Genomic DNA, 26,287 nt, shown 5'->3' with positions numbered 1-26,287 from the left:
GGGAAGCAGCTGGTCAGCGACCGCCGCTCGAATGTGATGATCATAGACCGGAGCCTGGTGCTGCCGAACGTGTCGCGTCACCAGGCCGGCAGCTACACGTGCGGCGCCTCCAACGCCGAGGGGCACAACCAGAGCGAGCCGCTGCTGCTGCAGGTCATGTGTGAGTACCGCACTGGGTGGGCTGAGGGCTCCCCTCCCCTCACCTGTGGGACGAGGGAAGGGCTCCCCTTCCTTCATCATATGGGACCGGACAGGGCTGCCTCCCCTCACCTGTAGGACCGGACAGCTTTCTCCTCACCTGTTGGGACTGGGCACTCAAGGCAGGGCTCCCCTCCCCTCCCCTGTAGCACCGATCAGGGCTCCCCTCCCCCTCTCACCTGTGGGCAGGGATCCCCTCCCCTCACCTGTGGGCCTGGGGAGGACTCCCCTTCCCTCTGATTAACTAACAGGGTAGGACTCACTCCACTCGTCTCCCTTGTGGAACCGGGCAGGGCTCGCCTTCCCTTCCCTGTGGGACCGGGCAGGGGTCCCCTCTTCTCGCCTGTGGGACCGGGCAAAGCTTCCCTCCCTCTGTTGTGACACCGGGCAGGGCTTCCCTCCTCTCATCTGTGGGGCCGTGCAAGACTCCCTTCCCCTCCCCTGTTGGGGAGGACAGAGCTCCTCTTCCCTCACTTGTGACACCCACTGGGCAGGACTCGGCTCCCCTCACCCGTGGGACGGGGCAGGACATCCTTCCCCTCCCGTGTGGGACCGGGCAGAACACCCTTCCCCTCCCGTGTGGGACCGGGCAGGGCTCCCTTCTTCTCCCCTGTGGGGCCAGGTAGGACTCCCTTCCCTCACCTGTCAGGACAGGGCAGGCTCCCCCGCCGGTCCTCGCTCTACATACTACCGATCTCTGTATATTACCGAGCCAAATGGACGGGCCGGCAGGTTTCGGGCCGGCTTAGCTTCCCCGCGCGAAGTCAGCGTAAAGGCAGCACTTTTCTTCTCCATCCCTCTGAAACAACATCTCACCTTGCTCCTCTCAATTGTACGATGACGTTCGACGCAGTCACATCGGCTTGGGAATTGTATGACTGAGGGCTATTGGCTCGGAGCTTATGGCCACTGGTGTAGCAGATCGTTATATGGCTACAGTACAAACCAACGCATATACCTAGTTATCATGGAGCTGCTAGGCGTCCGAGTGCCGATCGAAATGCGGATACTCGTTAATATTCCGGGCATAAAGAAGTTCTTTCTGACCTGTCTTGTTGATACTTTGAAAAGCTCTTTTACTCGTCGACGAGGGCATCTTGAAGATTCTTTTTTTTTATTCAAAATATTAAAATTGTATCGAAGTAGTATCGGTTTACCAAAAATTGGATTTCTGATTGATGGCTTTAGTAACATTCTGAAATCCTATCATATTCCACAGTCATTCCATAATATCGTGTCTCAGACGGTATTCGGAAGCCTGTCATTGGATGGTAGTTCAGCCTTTGCTTTAGAAGTCTGATAATGTGATATCTTTTTAATCATCATCAAGCTTTTGTTGGCACTGTTCTGCTTGCGTGTGGCATCATTTCCCACGTATGTACCTACTTTTTAAGGTCGGGTTCTCCGTCTTGTGTTTTTCTACCGTGGTATATCAGTTCTCCATTATAGCGTTATTTGTCAATACATGTCTCTGAGCAATGGGCACATATTCGTCATTGTAATCCTATACGCCTCCACAGTCCACACCCCTTTAACCAATTCGATATCCATGATTTTGCCAGTGATGTACTGCGGTCGTTGCATTTAAAGTCACGGCTTAATATTGGATGGGAGACTCAATTGTCGATACTCGCTTTGCAAGTCACGATAAAAAGGAGTTCGAAGTCCGTGTTCCTTTACAACATTGATACAGCGGATGCCCAATCTATCAGGATTCAATTAAGGCACCCGAGGAGCTATTTAGAACAGTTTATGTGGCCAGATCAGGCCGCTGCATCGGAAAATGGATGGCGTCAAATGGGCCATCCTCTCCACTGCGATAGCGAGCCAGCTGAGCACGGCACCGCGCTCGCTCGGTCGCGGTATAAAGTGCGTCTGATCATGCCACCGAAGGAATGCCTTCAGTCGTAAGTGCTATTCATTCAGTCCTCATGAGCACATTTCCTGAAACGGTCCACGGAGAGTGCTAGTGGCCGAGGCTAATGTCTGCCAGTCAGTTCATTTTCCCGGCAACGGCTCGTCATGCATCGGGAACTAACTGGTCGGCTCATTGGAGTTGGCAAAGGATCATTGCACTCGTCATCAAATGAATTGTCGCGCAGGGGTCGAACTAGGGGGTCGATGTGGATCTACCTTTCATGAGGGCTATGAGTGACCCATGCGTTCTACTTTAAATGATTCGAATTGATATTTTGGCAGGAATAGTGTCAACTATTCCCACACATTGGTGTCAATGTGTGGGAATCGGTGCAAGTCGCCGTTGATGCGTGAACCATATGTAGGGTAAGGGCGGGTAAGAGGACGCAGGCGACAAGAGTACGCAGCAGCTGTTTCGGTTGCTTAGCAACGCCTCATCAGCGTCATCTCGAGTCCTAAGGAAGCTGTCGAAGCTGTCTCTCACGCGGCTTCGATGGTGGAAGGTGGGCGCGCTACGGGTTCACTTGTCTTTTTTAGAGGCTTAGACGTGTTTTTCACATCGCTTTTAGACTTTTTGGGGTGCAGGAAAAGGTGTGACCTTCCTCAGGGAGCGGCAATAGAATTTTCATTTTTTCCTATCAAGATACCACGGGGAATCTGGTGTGTGTGTCAAGTCCCAATTGTTAACGCGACGACTGTGGCGCCAGCTCTCAGCCGGCTTTGTGTCTACCGTATGTGTCGGCCATGAGTACGCATTGCCGTGGCGGACAAGAGTACGCAGTTTTCCGAGTGCGTGGTTGTGTTGCATTAATCGACTTAGTGCATCAGGCGCGCAACCCCTCAGCAGATTCAAGGGATTGGCCAACAAGGTGGATGACACTCGGGGGGGGACGCCGAGCAGTTGGGGAAACCACGAAGAGCATCACTGTTTCTGGTAGACCAGGGGGCATTTGCACGACCACAGCGGGGCGCCTCGACTCTGTTAAGAGTGACCGTTTTAGTGGCTGCGGCAATAAAGATAACAATAGTTAAATTACTTGCATGAATGCATTGATTCCAGCGAGTAGGAATGCATACACGTAGTGCGTACTCCACCCGCACGAAGTGCGTACTCTTGTACTGCCTATCGGGCAAGAGTACGCAAATGCAGGGTGTTAGAAAATTGCTTACGGTCACGCTTTAAATTGGACGTAGGCCGCTGTGGTCATGACAGTTTGTGGACAAATGATCAGGCTTTATCGGAATATGCTGATCGTAGCCGTAAATCAAAACCGAACGGCGTGAGACGACAAAATGCATTAGGTGCGTACTCTTGTACGGTCCTCCCCTATGTGAGAATTACTAAAGCCATTGCATATCCAGGCAGTTGCTGGGGTATTTCGCCACCCACCGTTTGCTGGGGGGGGGGGGCGTTAAACGCCCCCAGCCGATAACTCGAGAACCAATAGGCGCAGCGAAACACACGAGGCGGCAAACGGAAGAACGCGACGAGACGCTTCATATGAATACTTTAAAGATGAATTTTGAGGTCACAGGTCGGGTCAAGGTCAGGTCAAACACCTGAAATCGGGCTTTCAGTAGCATGGACTTCAGGACTTCGCAATGGGCGCCTCTCGTCATAAACTCTGTCAAAACGGTGCACAATCCTTCATATAAGGCCTACAAGAGTGTCAGCTCCATGTAGAGGTCAGTCAAGCATAGGTCAGGGTCAAGGTCAGGTCAACCGGGTAGGCACATATCCCCGAAAATCAAAACTGATATTGGCAGCCTGTGGCACATGTTCTATGAGTGATTTTGGGCGTAGAGCACGATGGTGACATTCATTTTATCATATGTGTACGTGTTTGGTTCAAAAAGGTCAATTTAAGAAATGCATGGATTATGGTCGTGAAGTAGTCACGAGAAATTGCCAAGATTCAGTTCAAGATTTTGGAAAATGCCGAACGATTATAATCAATTAATCGAAGATAACCATTTGATTGTTCATGGTATTGGCAGTCTAATGGCGTTTACGGCATATCTGTATGTCTATTCTGTGATTTTATGTGATTTTTGGAACATATGCCGTTTTTGGTCGAAAACTCGGAAATCATGACGTCACTAAAACATCGATATCTCAAAAATTTCCGACCGATTTTTTTTTTGAAACTTTGTCACAATAAACTTCAATCAATTCCCTACAGGTACCAAAATTTTGGCGCGCCATGCTATGGCCCGGCGAAAAAAGTGGGGGCGTTTAACGCCCCCCCCCCCCCCCAAGCAACTCGCGGGATATGTATGTGAGAATTACATCATCCCTCGACGATGCACCTTCTCTCTGTGAGAGGTCACGCGCGTTAGTTCAGACGCCCTCTGTGGGAACTGGGTCGTCCGATCACGGGACGCGGTATGTCGAACGTTGGGCGGACCCGGCTCGAACCCGTCCCGCCGCGCTGGCCGGCTCAATACGGATATTGCGTGCCGATGCCCGCCAGTGAATAATACACGCACGATGCTGCAGGGACAGTCGCGCGGCGTCTGACAATGGGCGGCGGACCGTCCCGACGGTGTTATAACGCGCTCACTGCGCCACATCGATTCTGCCAAAGCCCAGCGACACGGATAGGGAGAGCCGCTCTGGGGATGAAGAAAATGAAACTCCACTCGGATTTGGGTTTTCGTGTATGTGTGGATGTGATGAAAACGACTGTACGAACTGTATCCAGCATTTGTATCTTACACACAATGGTTTGGTACTTATAGCCATATGTTACAAAATATACGAATCTGATTAATACACCGCAGGGTACTTACCATTTAACATCGACCAAGCACACACTCAGAAGCCTTCACGCAGTTTGGCGTATCACTTGGCTGTTCTCAGTCATCGTGTAAGCATTTCACTTGCTACTTTCTCTGGCCGTTGATTCTAGTTAGTCACCTCCCTTAAATTATAAATGTAATCCCATTACACACAAAATACTCGCCCATTGAAGTGATCGCCTAAGTATATCTTAAAGTCTTCCGGTTGAGCCAAGTTCCTGAATGAACCAGTTACTGTAAAAGTTTCTAAAGCTTCGCTCGACATTATTTAAACAAACTCGTTTCCTCATAAGTGTTCCGCTTGGATTCTAAATTCTATGGTATCAAAAGCGCGCAGTAACGTTTCAAGATCTTCTAAACACGTGTCCGGCAATGAATATACATTCTTGGACGATACCGCGAAAACGAAATATTTCCATCGAGAGTTTTCAAAGGATTTCATGCACGAGGCCTTGGCCGAGTGCATGAAATTCTTTGAAAACTCGAGATAGAAATATTTCGGCGCGGTAGAGTCCTAGATATTATTTCCTGTATGTTTCTTAATATCGTTCGTTATTTGCTTAAAAAAGGCCGAAATATGCATAACTAAAATACAGTAACATTAACTACACGTTAAATACTGAAATACTGGCAGTTCTAATTACTTAACAGTTCAGCAAAGCTTACAAATTTTCTTTAAAACAGAAGCCCTCGGTGAAATCAAGCTATCCAAGAAAACCATCCAAGAATATACATTCTTGGACGATACCGCGAAAACGAAATATCTATCGAGAGTTTTCAAAGGATTTCATGCACGAGGCCTTGGCCGAGTGCATGAAATTCTTTGAAAACTCGAGATAGAAATATTTCGTCGCGGTAGAGTCCTAGATATTATTTCCTGTATGTTTCTTAATATCGTTCGTTATTTGCTTAAAAAAGGCCGAAATATGCATAAATAAAATACAGTAACATTAACTACACGTTAAATACTGAAACACTGGCAGTTCTAATTACTTAACAGTTCAGCAAAGCTTACAAATTTTCTTTAAAACAGAAGCCCTCAATGAAATCAAGCTATCCAAGAAAACCATCCAAGAAAACGTCTCGCGCAAAGTTTCTTGGATGGCTGGATTGCATTGCAAGACTGCATCAAACATACAGGAAAACGTCTCGCGCAAAGTTTCTTGGATGGCTGGATTGCATTGCAAGACTGCATCAAACATACAGGAAATTGAGTTAATTACGGAGCGAGCGAAGCGAGCGGAGTCTTTCCTGTATGTTTGATGCAGTCTTGCAATGCAATCCAGCCATCCAAGAAACTTTGCGCGAGACGTTTTCTTGGATGGTTTTCTTGGATAGCTTGATTTCATCGAGGGCTTCTGTTTTAAAGAAAATTTGAAAGCTTAGCTGAACTGTTGAGTAATTAGAACTGCCAGTATTTCAGTATCTAACGTGTAGTTATTGTTACTGTATTTTATTTATGCATATTTCGGCCTTTTTTAAGCAGATAACGAACGATATTAAGAAACATACAGGAAATAATATCTAGGACTCTACCGCGACGAAATATTTCTATCTCGAGTTTTCAAAGAATTTCATGCACTCGGCCAAGGCCTCGTGCATGAAATCCTTTGAAAACTCTCGATAGAAATATTTCGTTTTCGCGGTATCGTCCAAGAATGTATATTCCTTAGATTAACGGAAATTTCTGAGTATGAGCGGCCGGCCGGCCGGCCGGCCGTGCGGACGCTTTTGCGAGGCTTATATCTCAGCAACCACTTGACCGATTTACACGCGGTAATTTTTATAGGGTAGCTTCATTCCTTCTACCAAGTATTGGACTATTCCCGATGCATGTGGGTGACCCCTTATGCACGTGCCACGTGCAAAACGAAGAGGTGTCAGTTTTGTAATTGTTGCAATATCTCGGTAACTACTTGGCCGATTGCGCTGAAAGTTGGCATGTAGGTAGGCACCCACTAGGCACTGCATATCCATGTGCCAGAGGTGGGGTGCTGCTGCACGTGCGCACGTGCAGGGGTCGTTTCCAGTTCTCGAGAACGGCTGGACCGATAGCACTCAAATTTGGTACACGGTTAGGGACCAGTTAGTAGGGTGCCGTGCACAAGTCAGTTGGGACCCATTTTGCACGTGCGCACGTGCAGGGTGCCGCTTCCAGATCTCGAGAACGGCTGGCCCGATTGTGCTCAAATTTGGCACATCGCTAGAGACCGGTTAGCAGGGTGCCGTGCACAAGTCAGTTGGAGGCACCCCTTGCAATTTCGCACGTGCAAGGCCCACCCTCTCGCTCGCTCCGTTAGTCGCCCCTCAAGGCGTTATACTGGTTATTATCGTTTGTGCTAACCTCGTTCAAGCTGCTGAGTTATCAGCCCAAGTTGAGGTTTGATTGATAAGATTCATTTAGTTTCTTTACCTGTCAGTTGTAGGATCATTTACGCCCCAGCGAGTGCATACGTTCACATCACGATTGGCATGATCGATAATCGAGTAACTGGGCTCGATTTTATTGTCGTAGGTCAGCGCTTAAACTGTCAATCATCAGGCTGTCGTTAACTGCACTTAACGATTTTCTTCACTTTTTAAGCGCGAGACAGACGTTTTCGAATTGCAATCTTTCTAACCTTTTGGAATCAGACAACGTAATACATCGCATGCGTTTTCTTATCAGAAACAATAGTGCAACACAAAACAAGTTAGAAAATCATAGCTATGAGCCAGAGTGTCAGTCTTTTCCAGTTTTTGTTTATACAGACATCCCGCATTGCTCTTTTCCGTGCAGAACAATACAATGTTTATGCACTAAATCTGTGAACATTAGAAGACTGCAAATACACGCACGATCCATACATTTTGTCATTTCATATGGCCAGTGGAATCGCTCACTGTAATGTGTTTAGTAAAGCTGAAGGAAATTAGTTTTTGGACTACAATGAAAAACACTGGCACTTCATTTCATATGACGGCTTTGTTAGACAAGAAGTACACAAGTGATAATACACTGGCCCTTATGGATGACCACAAAACCATTCGTTATCCACTGGTCCTTCTCGTGACTCTCCACGAATGCTCCTGCGTTATGCACCGGCACCTATGTATAGGCCAGGAGAGAGAGTGCGAGACTTGGGGGAAGGGCCGCACTTACGACGAATACAAATAGTGCTAATCAATTACTTGTGGTATGGATTTTCCGACGATTCTTATGCCGTTCCGGCGCGTCCCGGCTCATGCTCGTCTGCCATTATCTCCTTCTACCGCTCTGTTTGCACTCTCAATGCCTTCCTGGGTGCCCTCTGCATTCCCGGTCTATCCTGCTTCCATTAGACTTTCTCGGGTCACCCCTCTACCCATCCATCTCTCCTGTTCTCATCAGTTCCATGTCTGTATTTCGATTTTCTCTCTTTCCCTTCTCCCTCTCTCTCTCTCTCCTCTCTTTCTCTCTCTCTCTCTCTCTCTCTCTCTCTCTCTCTCTCTCTCTCTCTCTCTCTCTCTCTCTCTCTCTCTCTCTCTCTCTCTCTCTCTCTCTCTCTCAACATTTCACTTTCTCATTCGGAATACAGAACATAAAGGTATTGGGTACTCCTGTTGTACAAACTAAAGACCTTAAAGACTAATAAATTAACGCTGTAATGCATACTAAATTCGTGATTCGGCCAGCTGTATCTCTTTCGATAAGATATTAACTATTCAGTCGCTACAAATACAGCGTTACGAGCTGTGCGTTTGGGCTGCTCAAAGCAATCTGTACCTGATTTATAGTCACCACCATTCACATTACACTGGTTGAGTGTTTCGGAAAATGTCAGCGCCAGCTCCGAGGCGGTGGAAAGTTTTCGTGTTTAGCATAGTGGTGCTGACAGCTCGAGACGCTGCTGTTGATAGCTTCAGCTAAGTTTTACACCCAGGCAGGACGAGTTTAAATCGACGTCGATCAGGAAGAATCGAACATTATAGACGTGGGACGATGGCTTTCCAACTGATACAAGATTTACATAATCCTGCCGCTTGTCTCGAATATGTGCAAGATCAGTCAGAGGAATTCGTGAAGAGCACATGTGTTAACAGAAAATTTAAGGGAACATGTAACCAAAGGTTAGTGCACGGTTCGTCGGAAGGTCATCTCAGGCTCAAAAGAAACGGTATATACCATTCGAAAGCCGACGGTGAGCTGAATCCAAAAATGTAATTTTTATCAAAATCGATCGATGGCCTTTTTTGAAAATTGCGTTTTTGTAAAAACTTAATAATCTTTTATTTAACGGGCTGTCCCGGACATTCTTGAAAACATAAACAGGTATTTTTTAGTTCCAGTGAAAGCTAAACGCCAAAAGAACAATATTTAGCGAAGCAATATTTCCAAACATTAATATGCGTCTCCCACAGCCGACAATAAGGCGCAATCACACAGCTCAGTGTCACGATAGACCAAAGTCAGCCACACAGAAGCGTGAATTGACCCTTATCGACTCGCAGACCGGGCGCTCTCGGCCCGCCTGACCGGTCACGGAAAGAACGTTCGGCTCTCGTTCTACTAAACAAATGTCATATTTGTCACTTTAACTGTCCACATCGCTATTAAAGTTATTCAGGATACCTGTGAAGAAAATTCGTTGTTCTGCTTGATTTACAACATGCTTTAATTTACATTTTTCTTATACATGTTTTGTTCCATCCAGCTGCGATCAGTGCCCGCGCAGGGGAAGTGAGCGGGGTTTCACTGTCAGAGGCTGTACTGGTGACAGCTGCTCGGCCGTGCGACCGGTCAAAGGTTACCCTACCCCGCCGGGCGCTACCCCCACTCCACCCGAGCTGAGGCCGGTGCAACCTCTGACATTTCAGCGCGGCCAATTTTCCTTATATGGGCATGATACCAAGCTCAACTGAGCAAAGTAGACATGAACAATTGCAAATTAATACATGATGTGAAGATGACAGAACAATGAATTTTCTTCACAGGTATCCTGAATAACTTTAATAGCGATGTGGACAGTTAAACTGACAAATATGACATTTGTTTAGTAGAACGAGAGCCGAACGTCCTTTCCGTGGCCGGTCAGGCGGGCCGAGAGCGCCCGGTCTGCGAGTCGATAAGGGTCATTTCACGCTTCTGTGTGGCTGACTTTGGTCCATCGTGACACTGAGCTGTGTGATTGCGCCTTATTGTCGGCTGTGGGAGACGCATATTAATGATTGGAAATATTGCTTCGCTAAATATTGTTCTTTTGGCGTTCAGCTTTCACTGGAACTCAAAAATACATGTTTATGTTTTCAAGAATGTCCGGGACAGCCCGTTGAATAAAAGATTATTAAGTTTTTACAAAAACGCAATTTTCAAAAAAGGCCATCGATCGATTTTGATAAAAATTACATTTTTGGATTCAGCTCACCGTCAGCTTTCGAATGGTATATATCGTTTCTTTTGAGCCTGAGATGACCTTCCGACGAACCGTGAGTGTTCAGTACTTAGTTAAAAATACTATTCGCTAAAAATTTGTTTTCTATTAAAAAACAATCCTATATTTTTTCGACAATTGTTCACATTATACGCTATCAAGTAATGTCTTTACCACTGGCCGGTTTTGTGACGGGCAATGGCCATGCATCTGACAAGATCCGTCTTTTGTGTTTTCAGATCTGCCTCGTTGTCAAATAGAGCAGCAGACGGTATTCTTTCTACCGGGACGCAGCTTTGAGTTGCGCTGTCAACTGCAGGCCCGTCCCACCCAGGTCCGGTTCAAATGGGACGTCAACAGCACAGCTACTGAGTACCGGCGAGCGCCTCTGACTAGGTGAGAACTGAGAACCACCGCTGTCAGTGAGAGCCACCTGGTGAGAACCATTCTCGTGAGAACCACCCTGGTGAGAACCACCGCTACTGGTGAGAACCTTCCTGGTGAGAACGGTGATAACCACCAAATAGTGGCAGTGGAGCCGTCCTACTCACCCTAACCAGGCTAGTATAACTATTCTATTTTCTCGCCTATCTGCAATACTGGAAAACTCTCTTTGGAGTGGCAGTATAGGTAACAATTAGAAAAGATCCATAGGCACGTCAGATAGTCATACTTTAGAATTAGCATGTGATATCACACATTGCTGCATGATGTTGCACATATACGATGTCACAGACACATATAGACGCATTTAAGATAATCATGCATCTGAAGTTTGTAGCGCAAATAGCATCATAAAATGGGTCACTACGTGACTACGTGAGGCCCACTGCACTTCAGGATCCCTGTAAGTCAACTCACTGCATGAGGCTCCATACAGGCAGGCAAAACTGGACCTAACTTTTAGTTTAGGTGGACTGGTGGCCTATCTCCACCAGCATATATCGAGCTCTGATTCACGGAACTCTAGTAAGACAGGCTTCTGTACTTACATTTGCATTCGAGAAGCATTCAATTTAATTGGACAGTCTTGTTTGATTTGCGTCCTGCTCACACAATGTACAAGTTCGCCGCTTTAGCTGACATTCAGTCGGAAATATTCCGGGAGAGCCGCTCCCGAGAAACCCACTGACCCGTGGCTGCTATAAATTATAAACTTCGCCATATGCATCTCCCGCTATCATATGCGCCGTTCGGTGTGTCCAGATTCAGCACCTCTGGCAGCTCCAGCTCCGTGCAGCACCGGCTGGACTCTGAGGAGCCGGCTGAGGTGCGCTGCTGGGGCAGCAACGCCATCGGACTGCAGCGGACGCCGTGCATTTTCCATCTGGAGCCGGCAGGTCAGTCGTCACTGCCTCGTCTCCCGCGACGTCCGCTGACGGTCACTCGGTTACCCCCGCGGCGTCCCTGTCCGTTACTGAGTTACCCCCGCGGCGTCCCAGCCCGTTACTGAGTTACCCCCGCGGCGTCCCAGCCCGTTACTTAGTTACCCCGCGGCGTCCCTGCCCGTTACTGAGTTACCCCCGCGGCGTCCCTGTCCGTTACTGAGTTACCCCCGCGGCGTCCCTGCCCGTTACTTAGTTACCCCCGCGGCGTCCCTGCCCGTCACTCGGTTACCCCCGCGGCGTCCCTGCCAGTGCCCGTTACTTAGTTACCCCCGCGGCGTCCCTGTCCGTTACTTAGTTACCCCCGCGGCGTCCCAGCCCGTTACTTAGTTACCCCCGCGGCGTCCCTGCCCGTTACTGAGTTACCCCCGCGGCGTCCCAGCCCGTTACTTAGTTACCACCGCGGCGTCCCAGCCCGTTACTCGGTTACCACCCGTCGGCCGGCAATCCCTTCGGTGTTCGCTGTCTTTCACCCACGGAGGGCATAGATCTGACTCAGTGGGACGTACAGACAGCACTTCGTGCTGTAGAAAGTACCATATGTTATCCTTTCAGTGCGATGGATCCTGGTGCGTCAGCCATGGACAGACTGATCAGTTATCAGTGCTCAGTGATGTATAAACATTACTCGACAATACTGCTCGCAGTTTGCAGATACTGAGAGGCGACCTCAAATTCAAATAAATAACATTTGAAGAACATATTCATTAGGGGATGTGATGTTTTTACCTTCGGCAACAATGTAAGCCCTTATTCCTCTTCCGGTGTGGCAGCCTTGCTGTAATTACATAGTTGTTACTTGCCTCTGCGATGAGCTAGATGATATGCCGATTTGTAGTCGACGTTTTTAGGAAGTTCCGGTGAGGCACATCAGCCGCCGTCGCAACTTTTGGTGGCTTTGTTAGTAACTGAAAGAGCATCGTAAGTCATCATTTGCCCTAAGGGCTTCTTCTTTGGCGTGAGTAAGCCACTCTTGTTAACACGAAGGTGACCTCAGCTCAAAAGCTGGCCGTCCGTCAGGAGCTGGAGGGGCACCGTCTCCCGATATAACCACGATACTATTCATGTGGGCGCCGCTAAGGCTGCGCCATTGTGAAAGGCCTGTCTGTCGCTTGTTTACTGCCAATGCTAGTGGCGCTAACCATCGCTAACTATTTAAAGAACATGTCGTTTTTATTTACAAAGGTAGCCCTAAAGCTCCTCTGTAGCATAGCACACCTCAAAACAAGATCAATTGACGTGGGTCCCATCTTACTTCTATTGAATTTTATCTTCTATCTTCTATTGAATTTTATCTTTGAATTTTTCTATTGAATTTTATCTTCTATTGAATTTTATCTTATCTTCTATTGAATTTCCCATCTTACTTTCAATTGACGTGGGTCCAATTCCAAACCGATGAGTGCCACCCCACCACGGCCTGCGATGTGCCACCGCTGTTGAAAGGAGCACCAGGTGAATGGCACATATCTCGGACGCATGTATGTCTGTTGCAGTAGCAATAACTAAGCATCAGTTATAGGATAAAGATACACAAACACAGTCCACATGACGTAAGTACGATCATATGCGACATAGCTCGGGGTGCGACCGGCATTGCAGTCGTGCCGACCGCAGTCGTGAGCTGGGTGGCGGCTGTCCCGCACGGCACAAACGCGCTGCGGTACAGCCTACCAGTCCAGTGTGGTGCCGCCCGCCATCTCTCGGCGAGATATCGAACTATGGAGCTGGCGCAGCACGCCTGGCAGGCAGCTAGCAAATACCTAATGAATGATGAACGTCAGAATAGCATTGTTCTTGCATAAACTCTGTAATTACACGCAACGGGACATGTTTCCGTAACGATGTATTTGTATGCCGTTATGCAGCTTTGAGTTCCCTTAGCCCAGTTGGTGGTGCATCGAACTCCCGGCAGTGAGCCCTGGCTCGCGTCGTTCGGCCGCTGAACAAGTGAGACTCCTTTAGAGGATGATTTGCAGTAGGTGGAAGAAGAAGCAGTCACTTGAAGTTAGTTGAGTGGGATGGGCCATGTCTGGACTTGATAAGCGCGATGAACTTTGGATAAAGTCTCCTTCATTCCACCTGGAATTGCTTAATCGAATGGTGGGGTCGCAGCCTGCGCAACAAGCATTTCATGGATTCCGGCTCTGTCAATCAAGCCAATTAAATATTGGAACAAAATTAAAACAAAAACAGAAATGTATGTAAAATAGGCTCAGTACAACTGACAATGACATTAACCCGGCACCGCCTGGGCTATTTCCGTGCTTCCATGACAAAATATCGAAACGCAAAATATCGAAGCGCAAAATATCGAACGCAAATTATCGAAAGCAAAATATCGAAGTCGCAAATTATCGAAATTGCAAAATATCGAAATCGCAAAATATCGAATTGCAAAATATCGAAATCGCAAAATATCGAAATCGCAAAATATCGAATCGCAAAATATCGAATTGCAAAATATCGAAATCGCAAAATATCGAATAGCATAATATCGAAAGCAAAATATCGAAACGCAAACTATCGAAACGCAAAATATCGAAACGCAAAATATCGAAAGACAAAATATCGAAAGACAAAATATTGAAAGACAAAATATCGAAAGACAAAATATCGAAAGACAAAATATTGAAAGACAAAATATCGAAAGACAAAATATCGAAAAGGCAAAATATCGAACGCAGAATATCGAAAAGACAAAATATCGAACGCAAAATATCGAAGAGACAAAATATCGAACGCAAAATATCGAAAAGGCAGAATATCGAACGCAGAATATCGAAAAGGCAAAATATCGAACGCAAAATATCGAACAGACAAAATATCGAACGCAAAATATCGAAAATGCAAAATATCGAACGCAAAATATCGAAAAGGCAAAATATCGAACGCAAAATATCGAAAAGACAAAATAACGAACGCAAAGTGTCGAAAAGGTAAAATATCGACTTGAAATGGCCCTCTGCGGACTCCTTAGAGCTCTGTCGAACTCATCGGGCCCTCTGTTATCTGTAGGCCTCAAAGAGCAATCAGCGGGTCCATGACAGACTTGGAAAACTCTGATATTTTTTGTAGATCTCAGCAGTGGCGGCGGAAGGTAATTTCGGATGGGGGTGCAAAGTTTTCTCAAGGGGCCCCTCTGGAAGTTTTGCCCCCCCCCGATCTTTTTTAGAGTGATTATCATTGCTTTATGAAAAACGAAGATTTTGGAAAACAATCCCCAAAAACACAAGTTCTGCAAAATATTTGAAATTGCAGTGTACCTATCTCAAATAAAGCATAACGAAGCAAATGCAGCTAGTTTTTATCATCTAATCTTGTTTTAGTCTAGCCACCACCCTCAGCATCTCAACCCACTTTTCTGGATCCGCAGTGGACCATTACGGGCCCTACGAGACCGTTCTTAGAAGACCGTGTTTAAAAGCCCCTTGGAAATCGACCCCTTAGAGGCTCCTCCAGAGACCTACATGACTCCCCAGACCGAATGAGCCCTCCGACCAGGGTCGGTCCCTCAGAAGTTGCTGAAGGGTTTCAGAAAGCAGTATACTCGTAGGCTCGAAAGGCTTTTGATGGCTCTCAGAGACTGACATCGGACCCAAAAAAGCCTGTATGGAGACCCTCCAAAGCCGGGATGGCCTCCAGGAGCCGATGTTTAGCCTAAAGAACCAGCATGGAGGATTGAATAGAGGAAAGGACTAGAAGTCTCAGTGGGGCCTTCAGGAGCAAGCGTTTGGGGCCCCAAAAGTATGTGTGGGGTCTTAGAGGCAGGTAAGCCCCTGGAGGCCTATAGAATTGCATAATTTTAACTCATAATGTCTCTAAATTTTATTCCTCACATTTCAAACACAAGTTTTACTTAAAATTTAATAACAAATTTATTTATTAAAGGTGAACTATTTCCTTTAATCAATCGAGGTTTTCATTGAAGATATGTGTTGCATAAGTACAAAAATTGACGCATGCAAGGGATCTTGGAGGACAATTGTTGTTTGTTAATTTTGGATGACATATGTTAATTAAGAAGGAATAGGCCCTTGCTGCTATAGATACCCACTTAGAAACATAAAAATGCACGATTTATGGACGACGCAGTGAAATTAAAATGATGTTAACCCACGAGCCGCTGGGGGGGGGGCATAAAGTTGCCCCCCTTTACGTTTTGTGAAATATCTCCGAAACCTGATGAGCTACGAAGGTGAAACTTGGCATAGCTTCAAATGAATACCTAGGCAATGTTTGAGGAAAGTTTGGTGGTTGTAGCACCTAAGATGACGTCACAGTGACGTCATAAAGTTTTGTCGTTTTCCGATATGGACCGTTTCTGATGACGCTGAGCATGAAAATCAACTGTAAATGAACTAGACAGCACCTGCTGTCATCCTAAAACATCTAACTACACTTCCATCTAGTTTCTGACCAATAATCGACCCTTTATATTCGGTCCCATATATCTGATGTATCGCGAGGAATATGAGAATCGCAAATCTATAATTTCACTTATGACGTCACTGTGACGTCATTTCAAATGGGATCGACACCAAATTTGGACATAACCTCGGCTAGGTATTCAGGAAGATGTGTGCAAAGTTTCGCTTCTCTATCTCTTCGCGTTGCGACGATATCGTCGCAGAAGTAAAGGGGGGGCAACTATATGCCCCCCCCCCCCCCCAGCGGCCGGCGGGTGGCGCGGAGGCCCAGCGGCCGCCGGGTTAACCCGCGCCTGACTGGGGTATATTCCATAACACAACTGACTGGGGGGGGGGGCTATTTGGAGCCCCCCCCCCTCCTATCTCCGAAGCTACTGGACCGATTTTCAAAACTCAAACGGTGTTTGATAGCAGTGGCGGATCCAGGGGAGGGCAAATAGGGCAATTGCCCTCCACAAAGGACATCATTCTTAACATTACGTCTATGGCAGTGCATGAAAAGAAACAATAAATTGTGATGGTTTGCCCCTCCCAAAACTCTGGGTTGGATCCGCCTATGTTTGATAGCCCCGGAAGATATGTGAGCGAAACCTAATTTCGACAGAGTTCGACAGAGCTCTAAGGAGTCCGTAGAGGGCCATTTCAAGTCGATATTTTACCTTTTCGACGCTTTGCGTTCGTTATTTTGTCATTTCGATATTTTGCGTTCGATATTTTGCCTTTTCGATATTCTGCGTTCGATATTCTGCCTTTTCGATATTTTGCGTTCGATATTTTGTCTGTTCGATATTTTGCGTCCGATATCTTGTCTTTTCGATATTCTGCGTTCGATATTTTGTCTTTTCGATATTCTGCGTTCGATATTTTGCCTTTTCGATATTTTGTCTTTCGATGTTTTGTCTTTCGATATTTTGTCTTTCGATATTTTGCGGTTCGATATTCTGCTTTCGATATTATGCTATTCGATATTTTGCGAGTTCGATATTTTGCAATGCGATATTATGCAATTCGATATTTTGCGATGTCGATATTTTGCGATGTCGATATTTTGCGGTTCGATATTTTGCGATTTCGATATTTTGCGCATTCGATATTTTGCTTTCGATATTCTGCCACTTCGATAATTTGTCTTCGATATTTTGCTATTCGATATTTTGCTTTTCGATATTTTGTCCGGAACCCTATTTCCGTACCCACGACAGCCTGGGGGGGGGTCGGATCCGACCCCCCCCCCCTGTTATCTCGAGAACCAATGGTCGTATCGAGCCCCGCGAGGCGGCGTTCGAAAGGTCTCTACGAGACCTTCCCAAAGCACTCTTAAGATTTTAAGATTGAGGTCAACTTTCGGGTCAAGATCAGGTCAAAGGTCAAATTCAGGGGTTTTGCATGATTAGGCTTACGGACAGCGGAATCGATAGCTGCTGCTCAAAACTCACCAAAAATGACCTCAAAGGCCTAGTGAAGGTACCATGTGCGTATAGGGGTCATACTAAGTACGGGTCAAGGTCAGGTCAGGTCACGAAAGGTCACGGTTTTCACTTTCTGCTACATGGGCGTGCGACACATGTTTTATGGCTTATTTTTCACGCAGAATCCGATGGTAATGGTTATATGTGACCCCAAGTCACTGTGCTGGTGATAAGTGTGCATTGAAAGCATAAAAAATCGTTTATACCATACATAACTAAACGAGGGCCAAGAAAAAAAGTCAATTTTTCAACTTTTTATTTTTGACATAAAAATGCACTTTTCTAGACGAGCTTTGTCCCAGGAATCTAGTGGTGCCATTTGTTTTCACATGCGATGTTCAGAAGTGCCTCTAATTCACGAAAATGCTTATGACGTCACCATGCCCTATGCATGTTGGAGCTATTTTTTACAATTTGGGGGTCAAAAATCAAGATAGAAAGTTAAATTTTGGGACATCTAATGTTCTAATAGAGCTCTATAACATGTATTCCGGTTTTTTGGAAATTCCCAAAATTTTGGATTTTATTAGCTGTTTTCCAAAAAATATAGTTTTTTGAATTTTTAGGGGTATAAAACGCATTTTATGGAAAATCCGAGATTGCCATTTTAAAGAACTCGTTGAGCTGCGTCTATTCATGTCTTTAATTTGCAATTTGCTTAAAATCTCGATTTTTGGCGATTTTTTAAACATTTACCATTTTTTGACTGAAAACGCCATGTAGTTACATCACTAAAATCGATATATCTCACAAAATTTCGGAAATTTTTTCTTAAAAATTGCACAGGAGACGTCAAATTGATGGGGGGAGAAGGTATGCCAAGTTTCAAGTAGATAGCGTAAGCGGTTCATGAGTTATTCAAGAAAAACGGAGGGGGGGTCGGATCCGACCCCCCCCCCCCCCCAGGCGGTCGCGGGTTAACAATGAAATGCCATATTTTGTTAAAACTTGAAGCTTCATTGTAAAACGAAGATTAACTGATTGATAGTCCCATGATATCATCAACATGCTTACAACTGATAGTTCGTTTCATCTTATGCTTGCACTGTGCTTTGTTGTATTTCACATCTGTCTTTCCACTCTTCACGATTCGATAGCACGAATTATTTATCTATGGTAAATGTCAGTAAATATTTTGACAAACTGTCGACGTTTTAGGTGTTCCGGAGTCCGTGCAAGGATGCACGGTCAGCAATAGCACCATAACATCATTTGACGTCCGCTGCAAGCCAGGAAACGACGGGGGGCTGCCGCAGACGTTTGTTCTAGAAGTTCGTGACGTCAACACACAACAGGTGAGTTGCTGAATAAGTCTCTATGACCACATTCACGTCAATGGCAGTGAAAGCGAAGACTGCAATTAGTCCCATACATAGTTGTTCAGAATTAAATCATTATTTATAAAAAGCTCACTTTAACATTCGCGGCAAAATAAAAACATCTAGTATTTTGTGACGCTATATTGTACATGGTACATTTTTTCGATGTTTTTGAATACGTCATTACCCAAATACTTTGATTATGGGTTGTTGGATTTCTTGCTTTCCAGCCATGAAAATGGTTGAATTCATTGTGAACTATATCGCACATGTTGCCCGTAGTTCAACAGGCCGATGCTGGCTTACCGAGAACAATCACGCAACAAACATACCGGACAGCTATTTAACACGAGTGTGATCGTGTAGTTTCTGCTGGCATTCGTTGATAAACTGCAATTTACCATGCGTTTTCGTGCGTAACGCATTTCTTATGGTTAGCTAGGTGAACGAAAATTTTATATAATCCTATTTTCAAAATATGTTCCTTATCAGAATAGTCTTATTTCAGTTCGAAGGCAGCACTTATATACGTATAACATTATTTAAGGGTATTTAAGTTTAAAACGAACATTATGATAAGCCAAGACACAAAAATCAATAGTATTCAGCATGATTTAAAGTCAAGCTGGGAAGACGGCTTTGCCCGAACCATAAAACGGCGCTGACTTAGAAATCAGCGTATGAATCACTCGCTGAGCCGAAGGTTTGTTCCTGTTATAAGCCGCGTCACCACGAGGAAGTGGGCGTGCTGGTCATAAAGTGTGAACACTTAGAGCGTTTTTGGCGCTGAGTTAATATTCACGAACGTAATTGGTTGGCATTGTCGTAAATGACTGTTCGTGCCGAATATTTTATGGATTTTGCACGCATGATGTAGTACCTGACGCACGGGACCACCTTTGTAGTGTTGTGCAAGACACATCTGGACCCTAATATATCTGAATATACATACAGGCTTTCAGACTGCCGGAAGAAACATAACTCTGTAATTTGGAAACACTTAGGACATCAATTATTGTTTTAAAAAAATAATTAAGTCATATGGTGTTACTTAACAAAACTATCCGTTGATGACCTGCTCGCATATGAATTATTGAGATTTTACAACGGTCAGCCCGCACATTCAATAGCAATAAGACGCCTAAGATTACGGCAATGTGCATTGCATTTTTTTCGGACAGATATCGTTTGGCAATCCTGTTTGGCCGTCTCAGTTCTACCATTGCTGCAGTATCAGTGATGTCCCATTTGACCTGTTTTCAGGTGATACACTCGGTATCTCAGAAGGAAGCTGAGTTCCACGTCCGCGGTCTGAGTCCCGGGGCCAACTTCAGCGTGACGGTGTTCGCGTCCAGCGCCCGGGGCAGAGGACAGCCGCACGTGCTGCAGGTCGGCACTGTCACCATGATACCCGACAGGATCGGTGAGTTCTCCCTAGAAACGCAGCCATAGTGATGCTGGACTGGAACCATGGGCATGGGTCACTTATGCACTACAGTAACGGAACTCTTCGAGGCACAAACATGTGGACAATGTCACGGTGCTACCCGACACAGTTGAGTACCTATAATTCTTGTTCTGGGGTTGCGCCAGGCGTTGTTTTCTTCTCGCCAGGATGGGGCGCACAACTACACACAACTAGTTTAAATTAACGACGCAAGTTGTCGTTCGCTCTCCGACGAGCCGCTGTTAAAACTAGCGCCAGGCCTGGAGCGTTTGTAGTTCAGTTTGGCCACCTTTGTTTAATTTTGTGTAGAATGGTGAATAATGAATGGCTGAAGGTCAAGAGCACCCACAGGCATATGGTGAGTTGGAAATGGTAGAAAATAAAATAAACTCCCACATGCAGTGGTCGAGCAATAGCCATCCCCTGTGCCATAATGCAGTCTAAGCGAGGTCATTCATGCTCGCTTAGACTCAGGGTTGTGCTCGACTTAAAAAAAAAAATTGCCGACTCGACTCATCATTCAACTTCAGAAAGCCCTGACTCAACTCTGACTCAAACAAGGAGCTGATATTTCCCATGACTCGACTCATGACTCAAACGGCTCGATGAAAATATGAGTCGACTCAAACTTGACTCAAATTTTTTTGTTGAGTCAAGTGAGTTGACTCAAAATTGACTTTGATAAAAAAGTTGTTGAGCGGGGGGATGAAAAAATCCAGCAGCAGGGCCAGGGCTAAGTTGTTAAGCGGGGGGATGAAAAGCTTATATTATAAGCTTACATATATAGCTTATAAAGCTTATATATTGTTTCTAGAAAGTTGAGTCAGCTGACTCATGTTCCTAAATGTTTGACTCAACTCAATGTCAAAAGTTATTTTTGTCCGACTCAACTCTGACTCAACTCAACAGCTCAACATTTTATCCGACTCGACTCAAATCTGACTCATTTGATGAGTCAGAGATGAGTCAGAGTTGAGTCAAATTTCTGACTTGACTCATGAGTCAAGCACCACCCTGCTTAGACTGGCACAAAAACGATTTCTGCGACCAAGATATTGTATTGGCATCTCGACTCAGAGCCAAAGTCGAGGTTCGCTAGCTTAGGCAGACTATAAGGTGGTGTCTGGTGTGTAAATTATTTGTGACTTGACTTGTAGTAAAACAATATGACGCTATCGTTTTGCGCAAGGACATTTAGTCCTGGTAGGATATCAGTCTACTTCTAGTGACACATGGATGATGGCATAAGGCTTAAAAATAAGCACAAATGCTCGTAATACTTGTCGTTCTTTGACCTTCAACGTGGAGTTGGTCTTTCTGTGGATTGACATCAAAGTATGCTTCCCATTTGTGTTCACCCATTCATGCGTATTGCGCATTGTGCTCTCAGTAGGTATTCTGCCTTTCTGACAGCCGCTATAAATGGCCCGGCCTGTACCGGTCACAGGAAGTTCCAGCTTCTGGCGGCAGAGCGATGACCTTTCCGAGCATGCCGGCTCTTTCATGCCCTGCCGGACACTCCATTCACCACCGCCCTCGAAATATTTCATGAAGCCGCTCAGGCTTCAGCCGACCCTTCCCTGAAGCGGATCGCCCGCGCTCAATACGGGGGCCGGCGATAAGTTGGGCTCCGTGTGGGCGCTTCCGACCGGGTCATACACACTCGCGCCGGAGCGCCACGCCGCAGAGCGGTCCCCGATTGAGTCTGAGCAAACTTGCCGACCGGCCGGGCGCGCTGATGTATCGCCTCTGGCAGTTTGTTCGACTGTGATCGTGTGCCGCCGGCTTACCGGGCGCGATCCCTTTATTGGCTGGCGCCGGTCCGCCGGACGGATTGTTGAACACGCACCGCGCGGCGCCCTTCACTCGCTGCCAATCACCCGGTGTCCCCTGTAATCCTGGCGGCGGCCTGACGCCCGGCAGCAGCGCTCGCCACCATCGATCCCGAGAAGCACATCCTGATCCACGGCAGGGCGCTAGACAGACTGCGGTGGGTGGCGTGCGGGCTGCAGAGCTCCCCCCCCCCCCCCGGCTGAGTGTGCTGACCAGATAACGGGAGACAGTGATTTCTCTCACCCTGGCCCGCTGACCTGACCCCGCCCGGCCGCTCCGCAGCGTACAGCCGCTCGGCGGCCGCCGGTCCCGTGGCAGCCGTGCTGGGCGGGCTGGTGCTGTTGCTGCTGCTGCTGGCCGCGGCAGTGATCGTCTCCCTGCGCCGTCGACTGCCGCGCCGAGGACCGCTGAAAACGGCCGAGCAGGAGGCGCCGGAGGTGACCGGCAGTGGGCGCGACCAGCCGAGCCCAGACCTCCTGCCCACAGGTCAGTGGGGACGCGCGACTACCTGCCTTCACCTGACTGCAAGATATAAATATGTAATGGTGACTGCAAACACATTTACATCAGTTACTCGTATATTTACTCATAACTCATAATTCAGTTCTATTCGGGATTCCAGTTAAAAAGCTTGGTCTCGTATGCATAAATAAGGACACCCGTTCCTACTTCCTGAAGTGTGCCGTATTTCCAGGTTCCGGGGCTCGCAGTCTGTCTGGCTTTTCCGACTGCAGCGTAGTTAGTTCGCCGCATCAGATGACCGCTAATTACAAGGTAAGACTCTGGTAATTACCGCAGCTGATGGTCTTACCGCAGGTCACTGATGCCACCAGAAGCAGCCGATAGGATTTCCGAACCTGTGGTGGAGGTCGGCGCACCGTTGTTTGCGCCGGAGAAGCGAAACGTCCAGACGACGACGTCTCGTTCGTGGATTTTATTTTTCAAATAGCCGCGAGCTGAAGTGCACTTGACTTGGCCTGTCATGCCGCGATGAAAACATATAGACGGGAAAGATATTTGCTCTGATGCAATGACGCTATCTGTTCAGTCTGTAGTGCTGCCTTTTTCATGTTGAAATTCAGAATTGATGGCTTTCGACATTGTAGCTGAAGTGGAAGAGACGTTGTGTCCTTCATCACCAGTCATGGTCAATAACACTCTTTTATTTCATTTATATACAGCACACTTTGTACCTACATTGTTTATGGTTGGTTGACATTCCACATTGGCACAATAAATAACGAGTGAGGCAAGTGCAGTTTAATTGTCAACAATCGGGTATACCAAACTTAACTTGCATTGCAAAATAGCGCTAAACTGCTCAACTTACCTTTGCAATGTCTTGCGTCACAGTCACGGCTGAAGCGGACCGACGAGGATATGTTCGAGTCAGCTGATCACGTGATCCCCAACCCGCTGGACGTCTACGGGCACCGCTCCGTGGACCCGGTACGGACTGTGGGGTCACTGGGACGCGACCCGGCCCGGTCAAGGTCGGCCCACATGCCCACTAGCGCCGCCTATCGGACATTCTCAGACTGCGGGCGGCTGACGGTGCAGGATCGGGACCACAGCGCCGTCTGATTGGCGCTCACAGTGACTCGCCGACTGTGATTGGCTGAGGTCAGAGGAAGTGCTGTGTGATTGGCGGGGGCTCGAACAGACCCACCGTGTGGTTGTCGCTGTTGGGCGATGACGCAGTGATGCCGGGCGCAGTTCGGTGAGCTGGCCGCGCTGTTGTGATCAGTGTTCACTGTTCAGTGGGCGTCTCGGACCGCCGAGGTGCCGTTGGCGGGTGGAAGAGCTGTTGTCAGGAAGATGTAACATTCTACCGTGGCTGATGTGTGTTGTCGATCGTCGTTTTGTATTGCTGGCCAGCACAGTTCGAATGCTGTCCTGTTCCAGAAACTAAGCTCACAGTTTTAACAACCCTGTCCCATCTTAGGGCAAGTAGTGTTTCTAGAAGAAAATTTGCATCTGCTTTGCTGTATGAGATGCGAGTGACATGACAATCATATACCTATGGCCAGTGTATCAGATATGTATGTTATTGTTTGCTGTTTTACGTGAATATGTCTATATTGCTCTATTCGTCAGATCATGAGGACGGCGGTGTTATAAATCAAATTTTAACATGCTGATAGCAATTACTGACCAGGAGTATGCTGGCTAGTTTGTTGATACGTCATTGTTTTTCTCAATAAAACAATAAGCTTGTTATTGAAGATATCAATTTCATGTTATGCATATATGAACTCAATCGCATATTAAAGCTCGCCTATGACTCTTTATCAAATTAGTGCTTGAATGACAAAACAATATCTTGCTGCCGATGACTTCTTCCCGAAAAATCGATGGCTGAGTGTCAGACTGCTCAAATGTCGAGGCAGCGCTACTGTTCTGAGTGTGCCCGCTGGTATTCTGTCGTACCTACGCCTTTCCAGAGGCACATTTCGGTGGCTGGCTCCTTCTAAAGTGGGCTGAAATAAACCGATTCTCTGATTACTCTCGTCGTGCTCGCTGACCCGTGCTGGCGTGGCTAACCGCTGTTTTCATACCGTTGTGTGCATGATCAGCCATTATGTGGCATTGTGTGCAATGTGGATGTTTGTTGAAACATGTCATTGTAAATTAAATTGAAAAGACAACTTTATAAATGGAATATATATAGTATCATACTGTTTATTGTTCGTTCGCCTCTTCGAACGTCAGTTGATTTTAGGTAAGTAATAGGCATAGGTGGAAGTTTGTGCCAAGCTAGCGGTGCCCGAGCTCCCCAAATTCCACGCCGGCTTGGCTTTGTAGCCGCAACAGACGGTCGAGGTCAAGGTCACCGCTGGGGCGGCGGCGAACCTTTTTAGCGCCGGGGCACCCACAGCTCAGCACAAAGTTCCATCCAAAATAAGTAGACAAAATATGTTAGACGTGAGATAAAATATCGTCTTTACCAAAGATTACCTAAACCTATATGTACTAAAATTTTACCTAAAATTACACGTGCTTTAGAGGGACAGCTTCTCAACTGCGACTCCTAACAGCGGCATAATCTGCCGTCACATTTTCCACTAAATGGCAAACGACTGATTATGTGACGCACACACAAACGCCAAGAGAGGACTTACATGATCAAATTTATCCGTGACGAGATGTGAACGACTGTTAGGCATAACTGGCACCGTTCCGTGCTTCTATCCTCAGGATACTGAAATCCTTCTCCTCCACGCCGCAACCCCCTTCCGGGCTGGACAGGCAACTTTATCTCATGCGGGCTGCTCCCTTGGAGCGGCACCGCTGCTCCCGAGGGAGCGCACCCCGTAGCCGGGTGCAGTGAGTGCCTTGGGGCTGGGTGGCCTGTCCTCTGGACGGGCTCAGCCCCGGCGACTCACTAGGGTGCCTGCCCAGACCAATGTCTCCCCCTAATTCCTATCATCCTTCCGGCTCTGCAATGGTCTTGACGACCGAAAGGGCCTAACCCAACAAAACAAACAAACAAACATAACTGGCACGTAACCGGCCTTTGTTAACAGGGTTTGGTATCCATTGATGTATTTGACGCCTGACGGGAGATGATTTATTCCAAAAGGCTCTTGGCATTTGCACTGGCGGTCGCAGCCGCTAGCAAAAGGGGGGGCCAAACTCACACTCGCGGGACATAACATTTATCCGTCACCGGAGGGGGGGGGGTGATCGGCTAATTTTTACGTCCACGAGGCGCCGCGCAGTTGGCACTAATTATGCTTCATCCATGTCATTCTTGCGTGGAATCTTTAAGCACAATTTAACCCTCGCACGACCAGGCCATTTCTCATAACACGAACGACCAGGGGGGGGGGTTGTTACGACCCCCCCCCTGGCGTTTCGAAACGGAAGGTCATAGAGCTTAGCGGAAAAAACCAACGGATTGCTCTCAACGAGATCTCGCGATTGGTGGTATATTTATTGGTCCTAGGTCGACATTTGACCTACTTATGACCGGTCAAAGGTCAAATTTTCCGAAAAAATCAAACTTTTTCAACTTTCCGCGGCGATTGCGGCAAAACGGTGGGAGATATCGACTTGAAACCTTCACTATCGTGTTCCTTGATCAATTCTCTATC

At 46.8% G+C, this 26,287-nt stretch overlaps 1 protein-coding gene across 1 annotated transcript; it reads left to right on the top strand.

Annotated features, from left to right (window-relative positions):
- On the top strand, nt 1–24,873 carry LOC122369925 (carcinoembryonic antigen-related cell adhesion molecule 1-like; the record flags this gene model as incomplete). The annotated part of the gene is made up of 8 exons (XM_043345092.1): nt 1–160; nt 10,547–10,703; nt 11,514–11,647; nt 18,750–18,886; nt 20,174–20,333; nt 22,473–22,676; nt 22,885–22,964; nt 23,544–24,873. Coding segments are annotated over 8 exons (1,263 nt in total), but the record flags the coding sequence as incomplete, so codon positions are not given.
- Nucleotides 24,874–26,287: the final 1,414 nt, after the last annotated feature.

Source organism: Amphibalanus amphitrite, unplaced genomic scaffold (assembly GCF_019059575.1).
Source record: "Amphibalanus amphitrite isolate SeventyFive unplaced genomic scaffold, NRLGWU_Aamphi_draft 001085F_arrow, whole genome shotgun sequence".
NCBI lineage: Eukaryota > Metazoa > Arthropoda > Thecostraca > Balanomorpha > Balanidae > Amphibalanus > Amphibalanus amphitrite.
This window is presented reverse-complemented; position numbering and strand designations above follow the sequence as displayed.